At 37.9% G+C, this 22,496-nt stretch overlaps 1 protein-coding gene across 1 annotated transcript in view; it reads left to right on the top strand.

Annotated features, from left to right (window-relative positions):
* USH2A (usherin) overlaps positions 1 to 22,496 on the top strand; it is an 811,661-nt gene that overhangs the window by 578,957 nt on the left and 210,208 nt on the right. The window contains exon 49 of the mRNA XM_047754984.1: positions 7,225 to 7,446. Coding sequence (XP_047610940.1) covers positions 7,225 to 7,446 — 222 coding nt within the window. The remainder of the gene's footprint in view (positions 1 to 7,224; positions 7,447 to 22,496) is intronic.

Genomic DNA, 22,496 nt, shown 5'->3' with positions numbered 1-22,496 from the left:
GAAGTACTTTCTGGAGGCATGTAGATGCAATGGCCCACGGTTATTCAAGAGCATCTTTTTTAAAAAAATACATTTTGAGACATTTTCAAGGACATAACCAGATTTATAGAGACCTTTAAGGGTCTAGCCTCTTCTAGGAATCCTGTAAGTGAACTATCTTTACCCCAGAGACAGATTCAGGATCTGAAATGTGGTCACAGAAGCATCCGGTCATAGGTACCATCATCGAATTATAGACTGGGAATTCTTCTGGAAGGTCCAGAAAGAGACTTTAGGGCGCCCATTTAGTAATGGCATCCCATTTATAGAGTGGATCTTCTCCCAACAAATGCACTGGGGTTGGGATTACTAAACAGAAAAGTGTGTGGATTCAAGAGAGAACAGAGAAAGGCAAAGGCAGAGTCTGAAAGGTATTTGCAGTTTCTCCCATTGAGACATTCGGGATATTCCGAGGAAGGAATGATGGAAAAGTGATAGGGTTTATGGTAGATGATGTAGCCTAATGAAACCTTCTATTGTTACAGTTGCACGGACAGTTCTCTCTTTTGTGTTGAGGGTAGTTACGGATTGACAGGAGCAACTGCTTGTCCAGAGGGGGTGATCTGCCACCATTTGTTCTTTTCCTTTTTTGAGTCTGTCTCTCTAGCTAAAATAGAGCAAGTATTTTTCTTTTTTCCCTGAGTTTAGGTCATCTTTTTCTTTCTTTTTAAAGAAATTTTCTTAGAGTATAGTTGACCTGCAATGTTGTGTTAGTTTCAGGTGTACAGCAAAGTGAATCAGTTGTGCATAGACACTTGTCCGTCCTTTTTCAGATTCTTTTCCCCCCTACACCACCACAAAGTAGAGTATTGCGTAGATTTCCCTGTGCGGTACAGGTCCGCGTTACCCATTCAATCCATGTATAGTGGAGTGCATATCCCAATCCCAACCTCCCAATTTATCTCTCGCCCCAGCATGTTCACTTTGGCAACCCTGAGTTTGGTTTCGAAATCTTTGAGTCTGTTTCTGTTTTGTGAAAAAGTTCCTTTATATCATTTTTTTAAAAATGCCACATACTGGTTATTTCATTTGATATTTGTCTTTCTCTGTTGGATTTATTTCACTTAGTATGATAATCTCTAGGTCCATCCATGTTGCTATAAATGACATTTCATTCATTATTGTGGCCAAGTAATATTCCATTGTGTATATACATAGCACATCTTCTTTATCCAGTCCTCTGTTGGATATTTAGGTTGCTTCCGTGTCTTGGCTATTATAAATAGTGCTGCAATGAAGATAGGGGTGCATGTATCTTTTTGAATTGGGCTTTGCTTCGGATATGCACCCAGGAGTGGGATTGCAGGATCATAAGGTAACTATTTAGTTTTTTGACGAACCTCCGTACTGTTCTCTGTAGTGGTCTACATCCCCGCCAGCAGGGAAGAGGGGTCTCTTGTCTCAACACCCTTCCCAACATTTATTTGTAGATTTTTGAGCAAGGTTTTTCCTAATGTCCCTTTTACTTTCAGTGTAGATGGTTGTTTTGGGATAGACTGGACATAGAGGTCTCCTTGTTCTTGGATTATCTAATTGCTTATTCTGAAAAGCTATTGATTTGGTCTGATTTTTTTTTCCCTTTTTTCTAAGACAAAGTATCTTCCAAGGATCAGCAAACCCTTGTAATTTAGAGAGGAGAGACAGTCTGCTCTGCTCTCCTCTTTTCTGTTTGGGGGGAAGTTTTGGTATCTTCTTCACTTCTTTTGAGACCAGAGTAGTCCTAGAAGGTAGTAGTTAACCAGTCTCTGAAACTGGGCATGGAATTGTGTTTCCCTGTTTATGGAGCTGGAGTTTTTTATTCTGGTAAAATATACATAACATAACATGTATCATTGTTTTTTTGGCTACAGCTGCAGTATGTGGAAGTTCCTAGGCCAGGGATGGAATTAGAACTACAGCTGGGCCCTACGCCACAGCCACCAGATCCAAATGATCATGGCATCACCAGATCCAAGCCACATCTGTGCCCTAGGCTTCGGCTTGCAGCAATGCAGGATCCCGAACCCACTGAGTGAGGTCAGGGATCAAACCCACATCCTCACAGGGACACTGTTTGGTCCTTAATCCGCTGAGCCACCACGGACTCTAATACATATCACTTTAACCATTTTTAGGTGCGCACCTCAGTGGCATTAAACTCACTCCCATTGTTGTATAACCGTCATCACCACCACCTCCAGCACCTTTTTCTCTTCCCAGACTGAAATTCTGCACCCATTAAACATGAACTCTCTCCTGTCCCTCACCCCCATCGCTTACAACCACTGTTCCATTTTCTCTCTGAGTTTGGCTTTTCTATGTGTCTCACATAGTAGGACCATACAATATTGGTCCTTTCGTGACTGGCTAGTTTCACTTAACAGGATGCTTTCAAGGCTCGTGCGTGTTGTAGCCTGTGTCAGAATGTCCTTCCTATTTTAGGCTGAATGATGGTCCGTTGTGCGTAGAGTCCACATCTTTTTATCTGTGCAGCTGGTGATGGACATTTGGATTGTTTCTACCTTTTGGCTGTTGCCAGTAAGGCTACCGTAAATATTGGTGTACAGCTATCTGTCAAGTCGCTGCTTTCCATTTTTTTTGGCTATAGAGCCAGAAGTAAAATTCTTTTATCCTATGGTAATTCTGTGTTTAATTTTTTGAGGAACTGCCATAGTATTTTCCACAGCAGCTTGTACCACAACAATGCACAGGGTTCCAATTTCTCCACTTCTTTGCTAACACTTGTGATTTTCTGATTTTTTTTATAATAATCATAACTAGCTGTGAAGTGATATCTCATTGTGGTTTTGATATACCTTTCCCTATTAATTAGTAATATTGAACTTATTTGTGCTTATTGGTCATATGTATATCTTCTTTGGAGAATGTCTGTATGCGTCCTTTGTCCATTTTTTTAATTGGATTGTGTTTTTGTTAATGAGTTGTAGGAGTTCTTTATATATTCTGGGTATCAATCCCTTATAAAATACACAACTGGCAAATATTTTCTCCTGTGGGTCAGTTTTAGTTAGAAAACAGTGTCTTTTTTTTTGACCACCCCATGCCATATGGTGTTCCTATTCCAGGGGTCGGATCTGAGCTGCAGTTGCAACCTACACTGTGCAGCAGCACCAATCCCTTTGCACCACAGTGGGAACTCCAGTCGATAGTATCTTTAGGTGCATAACACTTTTTTATTTTGACAAGATCCAAATCATCTTATTTTTCCTCCTATGCAAGAAATCATTGCCAAATCCATTGTCATTAAACTTTTCTCCTCTGTTTTCATCTAAAATACATTTAGGTCTTGTATCCATTTTGATCTAATTTCTGTATATGGTATAAGGTATAGGTTTGACTTCAGTCTTTGCTTTTGGACATCCAGTTTTTCCAGCATCAATTGTTGGAAAGGTCATCCATTCCCCCACTGAATGGTCTTGGCATCTTTGTTGAAAATCATTTGATTATACATTTATTTCCAAGCTCTGTTCTTTTCCATTTGGTCTATATATCTGTCTTTGTACTAGGACCATACTGTTTTGATTACTGTCACTTTATAGTAAGTTTTGAAACCAGGAAGTATGAGACCTCCAGTTTTGTTCTTTTTAAAGATTATTTTGGCTATTTGAGGTACCTCAAGATTCCTTTTTAATTTTAGGATGCATTTTTCTATTTTTGAAAAAAAAAAGCAGTGTTGAGATTTTGATAGGGATTGCATTGAATCTGTAGATCACCTTGGGTATTATTGACATCTTAATAGTATTGAGTCTTCTAATACCGGGACTTGGGATGTCCTTCTGTTTATCTAAGTCCTTAATTTATTTCAGCAACATTTTGTAGTTTTTACTGTACAATTATTTCACCTCTTTGGTTAAGCTTATTCTTAAGTATTTTTATACTACTGTAAATGGAGTTGTTCTTTAAATTTCCTATACACACTGTTCATTCTAAGTATATAGCAGCACAACTAATTTTTATATGTGGATTTTGTATCCTGCAGCTTTCCTAAATTCTCTCATTAGTGTAAACAGGGTTTGTTTGTTTGTTTGTTTGTTTGTTTTTTTGTCTGTGAATAGAAGTTTATATTGTCTGTGAATAGAGATAATTTAACTTCTTCCTTTTCCATGTGGATGTCTTTTCTTTCTATTTCTTGCCAAATTGCTATGGTTATACTTCCAAAATTATATTCAATTAGAAGTGGCAAATGTCAGCATCCTTGTCTTCTGATTTTAGAAGAAAAGTTTTCACTGTTGAATATAATGTTAATTGTGGGTTTTTCACATGTATTGAGGTAGTTTCTTCCATTTCTAGTTTGCTAAATGTTTTTGTAATAAAAAATGTTGAATTTTGTCAAACACTTTTTCTACATTGGTTAAGATCACTGTGCATTTTGCTTCTTTTATTCCATTAATGTGGTGTGTTACAATGGTTGATTTTTCTATGTTGAATTATCCTTGCATTATGGTAATAAATACCACTTTGTTATGTTGTATAATTTTTTTAATGTGCTACTGAATTGAATTCAGTTTGTTAGTATTTTTTTTTTTTGAGAATTTTTACATTAATACTTATATGGGATGTTGTCTGGAGTTTTCTTTTTTCTTTCTCTCTCTCTTTTTTTTGGAGGGTCGTGGGGGTTGCACCCTTGGCATATAGAAGTTTCCATGCCAAGGACTGAAACTGTGCCACAGCGGTGGCCCAAGCCACCGCAGAGACCATGCTAGATCTTTAAACCTCAGTGCCACCAGGAAACTCCTATGGTTTTCTTTCCTTGATGTCTGTGGTTTTATTATCAGGGTAATGCGCCCTCATTAATTAAGAAGTATTTCTTTGTGGTGCGTTACATGTTCTTCAGCAGAGAGGATGTGCTGTGGTTTAAACCAGTGGAACTGAGAACAAAGTGGGAACGTAGGGAACCCATCAAGGAGCCTTTAGGTACTCGTGGCCACATGAAGTGCAGTTTTGATGGGAAGCTAAAATCTCAGGACACAGTACTGATGAACCTCTATAAACGAGTTTTCCCCAAGTGGACGTATGATCCATATGTACCGGAACCAGTACCTTGGGTGAAAAATGAGATCTCTTCAACAGTACCTGAAGAGGACATGGAAAAATGGATTCTGTGGGCTTCTGTCTTGTTGCTACCAGTTGGCATTCTGGGGGTGGGAGCCCGTAGGTTGTGACTGGGCAATTTGTTTTCTGCATAGGCTTAGGGGTCTCCTACTCCTTTTTGCAGAAGACTTTCTTAGCCTTAACAAGGTGTCTCAGTTAAGTATCGATGTTTTTCTATCCTACTTAGTCTGAAAACTATTAAATCTTACTGAAATGTCAAAAAAAAGAGAAGTATTTCTTCCTCTTCAATATTTTGAAGGAGTTTGTGAAGAACTGATGTTAACTTTTTAACAAAATCTTTGGTAGAATTCAGTGAAGCCATCTGGTCCAGGGCTTTTCTTTATTGGGAGGTTTTTGATTAATGATTTAATCTAGTTACTAGTTACAGGTCTATTCAGATTTCATATTTCATCATGATTTAGTCTTGGTAAGTTGTGCGTTTCTAGTAATTTGTCCATTTCACCCAGTGGGATGGGTTTTTGACCAATGAATTCTGGACAAGAAAGACTTCAGGGATAAATGCAAAGAGTTCTTGTCCTACTTTTGTACTCTTTAATAATCTACCCATAAATATTGCCCCATATATTTAATATCCTTTTGGTTGGCACGTCATCTTTCTTTCACTAACCAAGCTTTTGCATATGCTAGCCTCACAAGATGGACTAATTGACAGAGATCAGGGAGTCCGGGAATATAAATTCCTAAGGCAGTCCTAAATTCTTCAGGGAATCTGTGCCTTTTTTCACGATGGTTTGGCAAGTCATTAACTAGATTATGTAAATCTTATCTGGATCATGGTTTAAGCTATAAAACCTGCCAGGTTGGCCATCATACTCATATACCTCATGAGATTTAATGAAGGCTAGTGTCCAGGGATAAAGATATGTTTAAGAAGGGGCATTGGAGGTGACAATGTGTCCGTGTAGGTTCGTCAGTTGTAACAAATGTACCACTTTGGCGAGGGATGCGGATGATGGAGGAGGTTATACATGTGTAGGGGCAGGAGGTACGTGGGAATCCCACGAATCTTCTCAGTTTTGCTGCGAACGTAAAATTGCTGCAGAAAATAAAATATTTTTCAGAGAAAGAAGGGGCAGTGGAGGAAAGAGAAGAGGGTCTGTTGAAGGTGCAGGAAGAAGAAAAGTAGTAAGGCAAGGGGGAGAAGGGGGGCAAGGTTCAAGAGACCAGGAAAGAGGTCACCCCAAAACTGGGTCATGAGATAGAGAGGAAAGGTGAAGTTTGATTTTTTAGATCTCTCAAGTTCTTATTAATCCTTTCTATGGTATCATTAAGAAAGCAATTTTAAATTTGTTCTGTCTTTTGGAACCTTCCTGTCTTTTAGAAGCTGCATAATATATTTTTTTAAAAAAGTTGACCATTGGTATTTAGAAGAGTTGAACTGTTTGATCCATAGGCAACAGGCAAAAGACTATTTTATTTTTTTTCCTAAGTTTCCCAGACTATAATGTAAAGGGGAAATGTGGATTTCACTACATCGGTGAATTCACTGTCTGCCATAGCTCATAAAAACACTAGTATGCAGACTGAATGTGGTATTTTTTTTTTTTACCTCCCCACACTTAATTAACCTTTCCATTGGAAATGTTCTGTTTGGGGTAAGACGTATAGTTTGGTTAAATAAATGATCATCAAAAGCAATACTGATGTATTAAGAATTGATTCCTGAATTCACCCTACTTTCCAAAAAAAAAAAAAAAATACCCTAGATAGAAAAGAGTTTGTAGACAGCCTTTTTTGTAATGTCACTTAATCCATGTCACTAGCTCTAATGTGCTCATCACGTATTAGGCATCAGAGAAAAAGAAGAGGCAACATAACCTTACCACTTAAATTGGAATGTGTGTTTATGAGGAAACACACAGCTACCTTTATACAACTTCAAACGTACTCAACTTGAAAATTAAATATTCAAAAATATTTTTTTGAAGTTGAATTGAGATTTAAGCAACTCCAATATGACGATATCCCATCAACTGGTTGGCATCTGCAAGATCATGATGATAAAATGTAGTTGTGAGTCAAAGCATATTTTTCTTAACTCGTGCAATGATGGTTATTGTCCTAAATTGACAGGTGAAGTATGTTGTCCAGATGAACAGCACAATCGGGCTTCCACTGGCATCGGCGACTCCTGCTGTGGCAGAATGCCATATTCCACCTCAGGAAACCAGATTTGCTGTGCTGGGAGGCTCCATGATGGCCATGGCCAACAGTGCTGTGGTGGACAGATTGTGAGCAAAGATTTGGAGTGCTGCGGGGGACCACAAGAAGGTGTGACATACAGTCGCCTTCCAGGTAAGGGACCTTTGTCTACTTTTAAATAGATGGAGAATCTGAGAAGCAGACAGATATTTGCCCTAGATATAAACACATTCATAACAAAAGCTCACATTAATTATATCTAATGTGACAATTAGCTACATACTGTCTGACAGATAAAAACATAATCACACTTTTAAAATATTTGTAATTGAAGCAGAGCTGATTTACAATGTTGTGTTAGTTTCAGGTGTACAGCACCTGATTTAGTCATAGATACGTAGGTAGGTAGGTAGGTAGAGGGATTGATTCTTTTTAAGATTCTTTTTGCTTACAGATTATTGCAAAATATTGAGTAGAGTTCTTTGTTCCATGGATATCTATTTTATATATAGTAGTGTGTATATGTTAATACCAAACTCCTAATTTATCCCTCCCCCCTGACCTTTCCCTGTTGGTAACCATAAATTTGTTTTCTAACTCTATGAGTCTGTTTCCTTTTTGGAGATAAGTTTATTTTATATAAGTGATATCACGTGCTGTTTGTGTTTCTCTTTCTGACTCACTTCACTTAGTATAATAATCTCTAGTTCCATCCATGTTGCTGCAAATGGCATTATTGCATTCTTTTTTATGGCTGAGTAGCAGTCCAGTGTGTGTGTGTGTGTGTGTGTGTGTGTGTGTGTGTGTATCACTTCTTCTTTATCCATTCCTTTGTTAATGGATATTTAGGTTTCTTCCTAATTAGCTATTGTAAATTCTTCCTAATTAGCTATTGTAAATAGTGCTGCTATGAACATCGGGGTGCATGTATCTTTTAGAATTCTACTTTGATCTATATATATGTCTGGGAGTGAGATTGCTGGATCTTTAGTTTTATGAAGAGCCACCATACTGGTTTCCATGGTGTCTGCAAGTGTGGTGAATAATGAATGAGTTAGTATGTGCAGAAAATTCATGACATGTATGGGGTACTAATAAACACCATTATTATTATTATCTTTTAGTTGTCATTGTATCCATCCTAGTGGAACCAATCCAACCCAGTGGAACTTTTTTTTTTTTTCATTTTTTAAAGTTTTGTTGAAGTGTAGTTGATTTTCAATGTTGTGATAATTTCTGCTGTACAACAAAGTGATTCAGTTATACATGTACTCACATCCATTCTTTTTCAGATTCTTTCCCCACATAGAATATTGGGTAGAGTTCACTGTACTATATGGCAGGTCTACACTGGCCAGACTTTCCATATACCACAGTGTGCATTTTGCCAACCCCAAATCCACAGTCCATCCTTCCCCAGCACCTGTCCATTTTGGTAACCATAAGTTTGTTTTCAAAGACTTTGAGTATGTTTCTGTTCTGCAAATAAATTCATTTTTATCCTTTTCTTAGATTCCACATATAAGCGATATCATATAATATTTGTCTTTCATTAGGGTACATGTATATTTTCAAATTTTGTTTTTTTCCAGATAGGTGCTCAGCAGCGGGATTGCTGGATCATGTGATAGTTCTATTTTTAGTTTTTTAGGCACCTCCATACTGTTTTCCATAGTGGTTGTGGCAGTTTATATTCCCACCAATACTGTAAGAAAGAATGTAACTTCCCTTTCTCTGCACCCTCTCCAGCATTTGTTATTTGTAGATTTTTTTGATGATGGCCAACCTGGCCAGTGTAAGGTGGTACCTCATTGTAGTTTTGATTTGCATTTCTCTAATAATTAGTAATGCTGAGCATCTCTTCATGTGCTTTTTGGCTATCTGTATGTCTTCTTTAGAGTAATTTCTATTTACATCTTCTGCCCATTGGGCTGTTTGTGGGGTTTTTTGACATTGAGCTACGTAAGTTGTTTGTATATTTTTGATATTAATCCCTTGTTGGTCTCCTTATTTGCAAATATTTTCTCTTATCTGTGGGTCATATTTTCATTTTGTTTATGGCTTCCTTTGCTGTGCAAAAATGTTTAATTAGGTCCCATTTGTTTATTTTAGTTGTTATTGTCGTTACTCTAGAAAGTGGATCTGAGAAGATACTGCTGTGGTTTGTCAGAGAGTGTTCAGCCTGTTTTCCTCTAAGAGTTTTATAGTATCCAGTCTCATGTTTAACTCATTAATCCATTTTGAGGGTTTTTTTTGTGTGTGTATGGCATGTTTTAATTTCATTCTTTTTTATTTAATTTTATTATTATTATTAAAGGATGGTTGATTTACAATGTTTCTTTAAGTTCTGTTGTACAGCAAAGTGATCCAATCACACATATCACCCTGTGCTCTTCAGTAGGGTCCCATTGCCCATCTATTCCAAATACAACATTCTGCATCCAAAAAAATCCCAAAATGCCTATCCATCCCATTCCTTCCCCTTTCCTCCCTGGGAACCCCAAGTCTGCTCTTCTTGGCCATGATCTGTTTCTATTTTTTGTTTGTTTGTTTGTTTGTTTTTTAGATAGGATCATGTGTTCCATATTTTAGATTCCACAAATAAATGATATCATACGATATTTGCCTTTTTCTTTATGGCTTACTTCACTTAGTATGAGAGTCTCTAGTTCTATCCATGTTGCTGCAAATGGCATTAGTTTCTCTTTTTTATGACTGAGTAATATTCCATTGTATATATGTACCACATCTTCTTAATCCATTCATCTGTCTATGGACATTTAGGTTGTTTCCATGTCTTGGCTATTGTGAATAGTGCTGTTATGAACATGGGGGTATATGTATCTTTTTCAATGAAAGTTTTGCCCAGACGTGTGCTCAGAAGTGTAATTGCTGGATCATACTGTAGTTCTATATTTAGTTTTCTTAACTACCTTCATACTGTTCTCCATAGTGTTTATAGCACCTTACATTCCCACCAACAGGGGAGGAGGGTACCTTTTTCTCCATACCCTCTCCACCATTTATTTGTTGACTTGTTAGTGATGACCATTCTGACTAGTGTGAGGTGGTACCTCACTGTAATTCTGATTTGCATTTCTCTAATAATTAGTGATGTTGAGCATCTTTTCATATACCTGTTGGCCATCCATATGTCTTCTTTGGAAAATATCTATTTAGGTTGTCTGCCCATTTTTCAGTTGGTTCTTTGTTTTTTTGTTGTTGAATTGCATGAGTTGTTATGTTGCTGGGAAAACTGGAGAGCTACCTGTAAAAGAATGAAAGTAGAACACTGTCTAACACCATAATCAAAAATAAACTCAAAATGGATTAAACCCTAAATATAAGGCCAGATACTATAAAGCTCCTAAAGGAAAACATAGGCAGAACACTCCTTGACATAAATCACAGCAACATCTTGTTTGCTCCACCTCCTAGAATAATGACAATAAAGACACCAATAAACCAGTGGGATCTAATCAAACTCAGATGCTTTTGCACAGCAAAGGAAACCATTAAAAAAATGAAAAGACAACCCACAGAATGGGAGAAGAATCTTTGCCAGTGATGCAATAGACAAGGCCTAATCTCCAAAATAATTTCATTCTTTTACATGTAGCTGTCCAGTTTTCCCAGTACCACTTACTGAAGAGACTGTCTTTTCTCCATTGTATATCCTTGTCTTCATTGTTGTATATTGGTTAAAATAGGTACATGGGTTTATTTCTGGGCTTTCTATCCTGTCCCATTGATCCATACTTCTCTTTTTGTGCCAGTACCATAGTGTTTTGATGACTGTAGCTTTGTAGTGTAGTCCGAATTCAGGGAGCCTGATTCCTCCAGCTTCATTTTTCTTTCTAAAGATTGCCTTGGCTGTTGAGGTCTTTTGTGTTTCCATGCAAATTTTAAACTGTTTTGTTCTAGGTTTGCAAAAAAATTAAATTGATACTTTGATAGGGATTGAATTGAATCTGTAAGTTGCCTTGGGTAGTAGAGTCAGTTTGACAATACTGAGTATTCCAATCCAAGAACATGGTATATCTTTCCATTTGTCTGTGTCCTCTTCAATTTCTTTTAACAGCATCTTATAGTTTTCAGAATATAAGTCTTTAGCCTCCTTAGGTAGGTTTATTCCTTGGCATTTTATTGTTTTTGATGTGGTGGTAAATGGGAATTGTTCTCGTAATTTCTCTTTCTGATCTTTCCTTGTTATTGTCTAGAAATGCAAGAGATTTCTGTGTATTAATTTTGTGTCCTGCAACTTTACCAAATTCATTGATGAGCTCTAACAGTTTCCTGGGAGCATCTTTAGGATTTTCTTTGTATAGTATCACGTCATCTGCAAACAGTGACTGTGTTACTTCTTGTTTTCCAGTTTGGGTTTCTTTTGTTACTTTTTCTTCTCTCATTGCCATTTCTAAGACTTCCAAAACTATGTTGAATATAGGTGGTGAGAGCAAACATCTTCATTTTGATCCTGATCTCAGTAGATATGCTTTCAGCTTTTCACTGTTGAAAATGATGTTAGCTATGGGTTTGTCATATGTGGCCTTTATTATGTTGAAGTAGGTTCTGTCTACGCCCACTTTCTGGAGAGTTGTTTTTTTTTTTTTTAATCAGAAATGAGTTTTGAATTTTGTCAAAAGCTTTTTCTTCATCTATTGTGATGATCATATGTTTTTTATTCTTCAGTTTGTTAATGTGACGTATCACACTGATTGACCTGCTGATATTGAAGAAACCTTGCCTCCCTAGGATAAATCTTACCTGATCATGATGTATCATCCTTTTAAAATATTGTTGGATTCAGTTTGCTATTTTTTTTTCTTTTTAGGGCCGCATTCATGGCATAAGGAAGTTCCCAGTCTAGGGATCAAATCAGAGCTATAGCTGCTGGCCTACACCACAGTCACAGCAACACAGGATCCCAGCTGCATCTGTGACCTCCACTACAGCTCACATCAGCGCTGGATTCTTAACCCACTGAGTGAGGCCAGTGATCAAACCTGCATCCTCATGGATACTAGTTGGATTCGTTTGTGCTGTGCCACAAGGGGAACTTCCAGTTTGTTAATATTTTGATGCAGATTCTTACATCTATGTTCATCAGCAACATTGGCCTGTACTTTTCCTTTGCGTGTGGTGTCTTTGTCTGGTTTTGGTATCAGGGTGATGGTGGCCTCATAGAATGAGCTTGGGAGGGTTCCTTTGCAATTTTTGTAAAAGTGTCAGAAGAATAGGTGTTAACTTTTTTCTGAATGTTTCATAGAATTAGCCTGTGAAGCCATCTGGTCCTGGATTTTTGTTTGTTGGAAGTTTTTAAAACACATTTTCAACTTCAGAACTTGTGATTTTTCTATTCATATTCTCTATTCCTTGTTCAGTCTTAAAAGATTGTGTCTTTGTAAGAATCTGTCCATTTCTTCTAGGTTGTTCATTGTACTGGCACATAGTTGCCTGTAGTCATCTCTTAGGATCCTTTGTATTTCTGTGATATCAGTTGTAACTTCTTTTTCATTTCTAATTTTATCCATTTGGGCCCTCTCTTTTTTTCTTGATGAGTCTGGGTAAAGGTTTTTTATTTTGTTGATCTTTTCAAAAAACCAACTTTCGGTTTAACTGATCCTCTCTGTTGTTTTCTTCACCTCTATTTCATTTATTTCTGCTCTCATCTTTATTATTTATTTCCTTCTACTGATTTTGGGTTTGTTTATTCTTCTTTCTTTAGTTGCTTTGGCTGTAAGGTTAGTTTGAGATTTATTTCAGATTTTTCCTGTTTCCTGAGGTAAGCTTATATTGCTATAAACTTCCTCTGAGAACATCACATAGGTTTTATGTCATTGTGTTTTTCCTTTCATTTGTCTCTAGATATTGCCTTATTTCCTCTTCGATTTCTTCAGTGATCCATTGTTTGTTTAGTAGCATATTGTCTGGTCTTCACATATTAGTGTTTAGATGTGATATCTCCTGTATTCTGTTCCATGTGCACTTGAGAAAAAGGTATACTCCGATGCTTTCAAATGGAATGTTCTATAAATATCAGTTAAGTCCATCTGATCTAATGTGTCATTTAAATCCTGTTGTTTCCTTGTTGATTTTCTGTCTGGATGATCTGTCCACTGTTGAAAGTGGGGTGTTAAAGTCCACCTTATTATTACATTATTGTCTATTTTTCCTTTTATAACTGTTATCATTTGCCTTCTATATGTTGGGTGCATATGTATTTACAAAAGCTTTATCTTCTTCTTGGATTGATCCTTTGATCATTATATAATGTTTTCTTTGTCTCTTGTAACAGTCTTTAAAGCCTATTTTGTCTGTTATGAGTATTACTACTTGAGCTTTCTTTTGATTTCAATTCGCATGGATTATCATTTCTATTCTCTCACTTTCAGTCTGTATGTGTCCCTAGCACTGAGGTAGGTCTCTTGTAGACAGCATATATATGACTCTTATTTTTGTATCCATTTATTTGGTATCTGCGTCTTTTGGTTGGAGCATTTAGTCCATTTATATTTTAGGTAAGTATTGATATGTATGTTCCTCTTGCCATTTTGTTAATTATTTTGGGTTCGTTTTTGTTGGTCTTTATTCTTCCCTTCTTCTTTTATTCTCTTGTGGTTTGATGGCTGCTTTAGTGTTTTGTTTGGATTGCTTTTTCTTATTTGTGTATGTATCTATTGTAGATTTTTGTTTGTGGTTACTATGAAGTTTTGATATGGGAATGTGTGTGTGTGTATGTGTATATATATATATATATATATATATATATATATATATATATATATACAGTGAATGCATTGCATATGCATTTCCAGTATCCTGCATTTGTACTCTCCTCACAAGTTTTGGTTTTGGCATCATATTTGTGTGTGGATGATTTCCTACCTTTATCATATGTTTACCTTTACCAGTGAACCTTCTCATTTATAATTTTCTTATTTCTAATTGTGGCCTTTCTTTTCCATATAGAGAAGTTCCTTTAGTAGTTATTGTAAAGCTAGTTTGGTGGTATAAATTCTCTTAGCTTTTGCTTGTCTGTAGAGCTTTTGATTTCTTCATCAAATCTGAATGACAGCCTTGCTAGGTAGAGTATTTTTGGTCAGGGGCTTTCTCTTCTCATCACTTTAAGTATATCATGCCATCTCTTCTGTCTTGCAGAGTTTCTGCTGAAAAATCAGCTAATAACCTTATCAGGGTTCCCTTGTATGTTATTTGTTGCTTTTCCCTAGCTGCTTTCAGTATTTTCTCTTTGTCTTTAATTGTGTTCAGTTTAATATGTGTCTTGAGGTGTTCCCCCTTGGGTTTATTCTACATGGTACTCATTGTGCTTCATGGACTTGAGTAAGTGATTCCTTTCCCAAGTTAGGGAAGTTTTCAGCTATTATCTGCTCAGATATTTTCTCCAGCCTTTTCTCTTTCTCTTCTCCTTCTGGCGCCCTTATCCTGTGGATGATAGTGTATTTAATGTTGTCCCAGAGTTCTCTTAGTCTGTCTTCATTTCTTTTCATTCTTTTTTCTCTATTCTGTTCTGCATCAGTGATTTCCACCAATCTGTCTTCCACCTCACTTATTAGTTCTCTGCCTCCTGTAATCTGCTGTTAATTCTTGCTAGTGAATTTTTCATTGTGATTATTGTGTTGTTCCTCTCTGCTTGTTCTTTAAATCTTCTCTTTCTTTGTTAAAAATTTCTTGTTATTTCTCTACCTTTTCCTCCAGTTTTTGTTTTTTGTTTTTTTTCCTCGGATCTTGTATCATCCTTACTATAACTACTCTAAAATCTTTTCGTGTAGGTTGCTTGTCTCCACTTCACTTAGATATTCTGGGGTTTTATCTTGTTACATTCATCTAGCCTCATATTTCTCTACCATTCATTTTGTGTAGATTTGTGTGGTCTCCTTTCTGCAGGCTGCAGGGTTGTAGCCTCTCTTGCTTGTGGCATCTGTCCCCTGATGGGTGAAGTTGATAAAGGGGCATGTGACAGGCTTCCTGATGGGAGGGACTGTTGGGTGGAGCCGAGCCTTGTCCCTTTAGTGTGCAGAACTTTATCTCTGTGTGTAATTAGAGGCAGCCATGTGAGTGGGAGGAATTTAGGCAGCCTCTTCGGTGATAGGTGGGACTGTGTTCTCACCCTGTTTGTTGTTTGGCCTGTGGCTTCTGAGCACTCTTGCCTGCTGGCTTTTGTTTTATTTTACAAAATGGCAGCCTCCAGGGGAGCTGACACTGATGATTATTCCCTGGGACCTCTGCCTCCAGTGTCCTGCCCCCACAGTGAGCCACAGCTGACCCCTGCTTCCCCAGGAGATGCTCCAAGACTCACAAATAGGTCTGACCCAAATTCTTAGGAGTCCCTACTTTGCCCTGGGACCCAGCACATGAATCCCTGTGTGTGCCCTTCCAAGAGTGGAGTCTCTGTTTACCCCAGTCCCATGGAGCTCCTATATTCAAGGCACACTGGCCTTCAATGCCAAATGCTCCAATGGCTCCTCTTTCCAGTGCCAGACCTCTAGGCTGGGGAACCTGATGTGGGGTTTAGAACTCTCTCTCCTGTAGAAGAGCCTCTTGATATGGTTATATTCCAGTTTGTGGGTTGCTCACTCAGTGGGTATCATATTGCTCATATTGTGAAAGTGCCCCTCCTACCCTCCCCTGGCTTCCTCTTTGTGTTTGGGGTAGGATATCTTTTTTGGTAGTTTTCAGTCTATTTTGTTGATGGTTGTTCATCAGTTAGCTATAATTTTGATATCTTCATGTGAGGAGGTGAGCTTGAGGCCTTCTAATCCACTGTATTTCCTGGAATCCTCTAGCAGTGGGACATGTGTAGAGGAAGATTATATATATATGGTCAAACTGGTTGCTAGTTCTGTGTTGTTATGTCAGTCTCCATCAACTGCCCAGAAAAGAGTAACAGTGAATGATTTTCATACATACAATAGAATTAGATTTCAAGTATGACATTTTCATCAACCCAAGGAATTCAAGGATTGCCTCCAAGAGATGGCACGAGTCACCTGGAGCTGTACTATAAGGAAACAAGACAGATACCTTTGCAAGGTGAACCAAAGAAACAAAAACACACAACCAAAACCAACCTCCCAAGCTCTTCTTCAAAAATGAATGATGTGGGGGTTCCCTTATGGCACAGCAGATTAAGGATCCTGCATTGTTACTGCTGTGGCTCAAGGCACTGCTATGGCATAGGTTCTATCACTGGCTCTGGAACTTCCACATGCCATGGGTGTGGCAAAAAAAAAAAGTGTTGTATAAATCATATAATACACAACTGTCCAGTGTAGACTCATAGTCCTTTCGGAAGTTTCTCCCAAGAATTATAGAGTTTAAAAAGTTAGTATTCTAAAGATAACTAAATTTCAGTCAAGAAATCCATCCCAGTGTCTCCAAGATATGACTTAGTGGCTAAAAGATGTACATAAGAAGTGGGAGGCAAATTATAGCAATCCAAAGTAGGTGGCTTCCATGTTCACTATTTGCCAAGCTGAGTTCTACACGCTTCATATACACAGCAACCCTATGAAGTAGGGACTACCATTATCTCCAGTTTATAGATGAGGAAACAGAAGTGCTTTAAACAGAAGTTAAAAACTGTTTCCGTATCACATGTCTAGTAAGTGGCTGTGTAACAGGAACACTAATGGTTATTATCAATGAACTTCAAAATTCATAAAGGCTCAAATGCAATTTTCACATAATTGTACTGCAGTTTGAACATATCTTCAGCATAAGGCTCTTTCTCTCCGTCGTTCTGGCTGTTGGAAGTGCTGTCATTTCCAGCAGGCAGCTTCTCATGTCACCTGGTAGTTGTCTGTAGTCAGAAAAGGAAAGAATATGAAATAACAGGCATGGGGTTTAGAAATAGTGAATATTTTTATTATTGTCAATTCTGTCATTGACTAGAATTCATCTATATGTCAACACCTAAATGCAAAGGAGACTAGGAGTTTTGCCCATGAATCTTTTGCCACTGTGACTAAGAAGGGGTGCTAATTCCATCCAAATGGCTATAGGGTTCATGCTCTCAACCTTTCTGAGCATTCCGATACCTGAACAAACATTGAATGCTCTCCAACCCAAAAACCGTATCAATGTTTATCAAGTCTGATAAGCAAGTCCAGTATAATATAACTACCAACTTGCAAACATTTCCTAGTTGGCCAGGGGAAAAAAGAGACATTGACTGCACACCAGACACGTCAAAAGTTAGAAGAAAGGGTGCTATGGGAGTTCCCGTCGTGGCTCAGTGGTTAACGAACCCCACCAGGATCCATGAGGACCTGGGTTTGGTTCCTGGCCTTGCTCCGTGGGTTAAGGATCCAGCATTGCTGCGGTTGTGGTGCAGGCTGACAGCTGCAGCTCCGATTCGACCCCTAGCCTGGGAACTTCCATATTTCATGGGTGAGGCCCTAAAAAGACAAAAAGACAAAAAAATAGAAAGAAAAGAAGAAAGGGTGCTGTATATGGGTGCTAGGCTCTAAGGCAGCAACTTTTAAAGTATGGCCTGGATACATCCAAGGGTCTCTAAGACCTTTGCAGGTGGTCTGTGAAATCAAAACTATTGTCATAATAATACCAAACTATTATATGCCTTTTTCACTCTCATCGTCTCATGAGTGTATGGTAGAGTTTTTCAGAGGTTGCACAACATGTGATGTTACGACAGTTGGGTGCAAAAGCAGATAGGATTCAGTTCCTTCTATGAAGCCAGACATTAAAGAGGCTTGCAAAAATGGAAAACAGTGCCATTCTTCTAATTTTTCTCAGTTTGGAAATATGTTTATTTTTCATAAATATTTATGTTAGCATGTTATATATTTATCATTATCATAAATGGATTGATGAATACATATGTCAGACTTTCAGTTTTAGGCTTTAATCCAGTAAATATAAACACATATAACCTATATAAAAAGAGGCATTTTGATTCTTCAATGAGTTGTAAAGGTCTAATGGGGTCCTAACAGCAAACCACGGCTGTAAGGCTTAGTAATCGGGTCTAGTAGAAAATCACGGCAGTTAGTTGGTTATCTTGTACTATGACGAACTAGTTGAGTACCTCTTCATCCATTAGATAAGTCAGCTAAAAGCAAGTCCATTCAAGACAGAAGCATGTTTGTGGAGAAGTGGGGGTGCAGAAGTGTTGCCCCGCCCCCCCATACCACAATGAGTTTGTTTTAAAATAGCAGTGAATGGTCTCATTTTATCATTGTTTTTGTCTATTGCCTTTTTTAAGTCAATTGCCATATTCCTTCATGCAATAAATATGTATTGTGTGGCGACTATATTCAAAATGTCATTCTCAGTGCTTTGTGAATATAAAATGGCTAAGAAACCGTTTTTATCCTTAAGGACTTAGAATCTAATCAAGGAGAAATGTGTCCGTAAGGTTAAACACAGGCCATAGGCGAGGGATGAAGACAAGCATAGAAGACCAACTGATCAGTCCAGTCCAGGTGATGAAGAAAGCTAAAACACTGGATTGGAGCCTCAAATAACGAGTAGGATTTCGAGACATGTAGACGGAGGAAAGATGTTCCAGCTAGAGGGCATAGCTTGAGCTGAAGTGTGACATGAGCATATGCAAAGCATGTCCAGGTACACGTGAGTAGTTGGGTTTACTGGAGGTATAAGCTGCATGTAAGGAAACAGAGTGAGATAAGGCTTAGTAGGAAAAAGGATTTTGAACATTATTGAGTATTCAGGGAAGAGTCAATGCGATGGCAAGAGCTATGATTCAAGGAGATGAATTGGATTTGGGTGGCAGAAGGGATGTGAAGAGGGAAAAACAAGTCAGTTAAAACACGCTTCACCCAAAGCACCTGTTCTAAGAAATAGAACAGAGGTGAGTGCCTCTCAGGCCAAGGACTCTTCATCTTTTGGGGGTCATATGGTTCAGAATCTTTTGAACCTTTCATACCCTCACTTCAAATAATTGTGCATAGGATACATTGAAAAATTTGCCTGCAGTTTCATATGCCCTTGAGGTCCATCCACGGGCCCAAATTTCAGAATCATTTATTGGCTTGACTGTGATATCCATGCTAGCCAAACATTTCTTAAGCAAATTGTGATATTCCTCAATTCCTGTGAATGAGAATGAGCTCCAGCCTTTCTCCTGACCGTCTACAGTTCTGGCAACTCTGGTAATCATTGTGGACTGAAGGAATAGTCCTTTTAAAAGGGAGGAAAAAAATCTCTTTTTAGTCTCTTGACCTCCCTGCAGGTTTCACTGAAAATAGACACATTCCACATGTCTCGTTCCTCTGTCTGTTGCCGCTCCCTCCTGTCGCCCCTAATGATTGTGACCTCAGTGACCTTCCAGAATATCCATATGGCCCTTCTTCTCCTCAACCTAGCAACACCCTACCTACTGCATGAGGGTTTGGAGCTCATAATATCGTTCCCGAGCCTGGCCTGTCTCTCCCGCCTGGCATTGTGTGCCTGCCACGAGACCGGGCTGGCTCGTAAAACATCTCTTTATGTACTTTATTACTTAAACTCTTTTATTTGCCTGCAGGAGCCCTTTAACAAAATCACATTGAATTGACTTTCTCACACCAAATCAAATCTCCCTGGTCCCAGTTCAGTTGTCTTTGTCAATATGTATTTTATAAATGGAGTGAATTAACAGATGCTGTTGGAACAGAAGTGCTGGGGTAGCGTTTATGTTTTTAGTGCTCTCTCTGGGCAGATGAGTTGTGTGGGAGTGTTATACAGGTATCGCGGGATGAAAGTCATGCTGTCATTTCGATGGATATGTATTCTTAACCATTTTCTTTGAGGATGTTTTAAACCTCTTTATTACTCTTTTTATCCTCAGCGTTTGCTTATATGGTTTTATCATGTATGCCATCAATCTTGGGTTGGGCTTGATTATACCCCTTCGTATTAAAAGATGAAAATTCAAGCCTCTCTATCATTCCAAGAGGACAGGATTTTCTGTTACCATGAGGAACTGATTGTGACCTTCCTGTGAAGCATATGGCCTTCTTTCTGTTATCCATGTTGTCTCTGAGGCCTTTTGATATGAAACTCCAGGTTGAAACTGTTCTAGAAGAAAGTACTGCGTTTCCATGTCCTGGACTCAGAGAGCAGTAGAATGAATTACCACCCCTGTTACGTAAGATGGGATTGGAGGACTTTGCAAAGAGAGAAATACAGCACAGAAATCCATTCTGTAAGACTGACGTTGCAAGAAGACCTCCTAGGAAGATTTCCGTATGACATAATGAACTTTTGAAAAGTGTAATGTATGCAGGCTATGAAATACATTGCAGCAACTTGGGGAGCAGTTTTACCCTAACCCTTTCTCCGTTTTATGTGGTAGCCATAGAGCCATCTGCTGGTAAAGACAAGATACATCTCTTTTCTTTCATGCTCTGCCATGAACTTTGTCCTGAGAATGACTAATCACAAACCTTTATTTTTTACATTCTTCTAGACCTAAAATGTAATCCCTTGGTTTAAAATGTGGTCCCCACGGTCATTCCCAGAGTTCTACAGTAATTTGTCATTTTCCAGACTCTCTTTTTTGTCCCTACACTATTTTTTATCTCAAAAGCATGATAATTCTTGGGCTTTTTTTTTTTTAAGAAAAATGAAGCACTTATTTTATAGAATTAACACTTTAGAAATTAACCAAGACTATATGTTTATAAATGCTCTCCTGTGCAGCCCTGGACATTAAATGTTGGTGACATTGGAAGTATTCATAATATCGTGATTTAAAAAAATCTTTCACTCTTTTCACAGTTATTTGCAACAAAACGGAGGTTCGTGGGCTATATACGCTGTTTGCAAAGACAATATACGCTGTCAGATCTCAAAAATAACATCTAACGGTTCGGTGTATACTCTACCCCTCAAATAACATCTGCATCTTGATCAAAGGGAGTGTCCACCTTTGTACAAATTTAATGAAGAGCCTCTGGAAGAGTAGATCAATCCATCAATAATACATGACCTGTTTTGTTTTTCTTTGGGCGTCTTTAAAACTGTGCCTTCTATGTGTCAAAGTTCAAAAGTCAAGTGCTACATGTGATAAATTAGGCAGGGTCAAAAGTTATTGCAATGCAGTTTCAGAAGATTGTCTGTCTCTGAATTTGCAGCTCATTCATGCTGAAGTGATGCACTATGGGAATTACCACCAAGCCCTGCTCTGCAGCATCTGCTCTCCCTAAGTGAGTTAGTGCACGTCAGACATCTTTATGTCAGAATATTGCAGTGATGGATGCAGTCTTCAGAAAATGCTGCATAAAAATCTGGTGTGCCGTTCTGGCCATTAAGTGAAATTACTATTTAAATTAATGGCACTGTCACAGTTTATCTGTGCAAAGAATGAACGCTGATTAGGGTATTAAGTAATTAGCAATTTATCACACTGGAACAAGGTTGATAATAATTAAAGAAGTAATGGTTTACCAAAGAAACTAGAAAGGGAGTCACTTCTTGTTATGGGAGGGAAATCTTGGCCGAAAATTTCAATTCAGGGAAACAAAGACGAGAAAGAAAGCATTCTTTTTTCCTAGTGTGAAAACAGTTCATTATCAAAATTTTAGTTGACCTGTCAAAAGTCCCTCAGAGCAATCAGATGACTGATTAGGAGTTTCAATTTAGGTCAATGTCTGCATTTTGATTTTATACTTAAAGCAGGGTGAAACCATAAAGTAATTTGGGAGCAGAGGCAGAGAATGTGTTCTGCTCCCTAAAGGGCCAGTTTTCAGATTTTGATTGCTCTTTAAAATAGAAACATGAATTATTTTAAGAAAACTGCTGGCGAAAAAAAAAAAATGACAGCAAAGAATCCAAGGTTGTATTTAAATGTCTGATCAGAAAGCAGCAGGAAAAAAATGCACAAGCAATATAAAACTTGAAGCTGTGGATTTTTCTTTGTGTGTGTGTGTGTGTGTGTGTGTGATTTTTACCCATCATATTCAAGACTCAGGCTACAATGACAGTCCTACTGTGTGTATTTATTTGATAAAACTTACCCTGGAAATGTTAAAACAACTACAATTATTAATATAGTACTAAAGAGAACAGTTTACTTTTATACCAATTACTTTCACCAGTTATCAGCTTTAAAAATGGAGTTTCAAATTTCAGTTATGATCAATGTATATTATTAATCATAAATAAAAACTTTGTAAATATTGGGAGATTTTTTTAAGTGGAAAAATTGGGGAGAG

Source organism: Phacochoerus africanus, chromosome 12, assembly GCF_016906955.1.
Source record: "Phacochoerus africanus isolate WHEZ1 chromosome 12, ROS_Pafr_v1, whole genome shotgun sequence".
NCBI lineage: Eukaryota > Metazoa > Chordata > Mammalia > Artiodactyla > Suidae > Phacochoerus > Phacochoerus africanus.
This window is presented reverse-complemented; position numbering and strand designations above follow the sequence as displayed.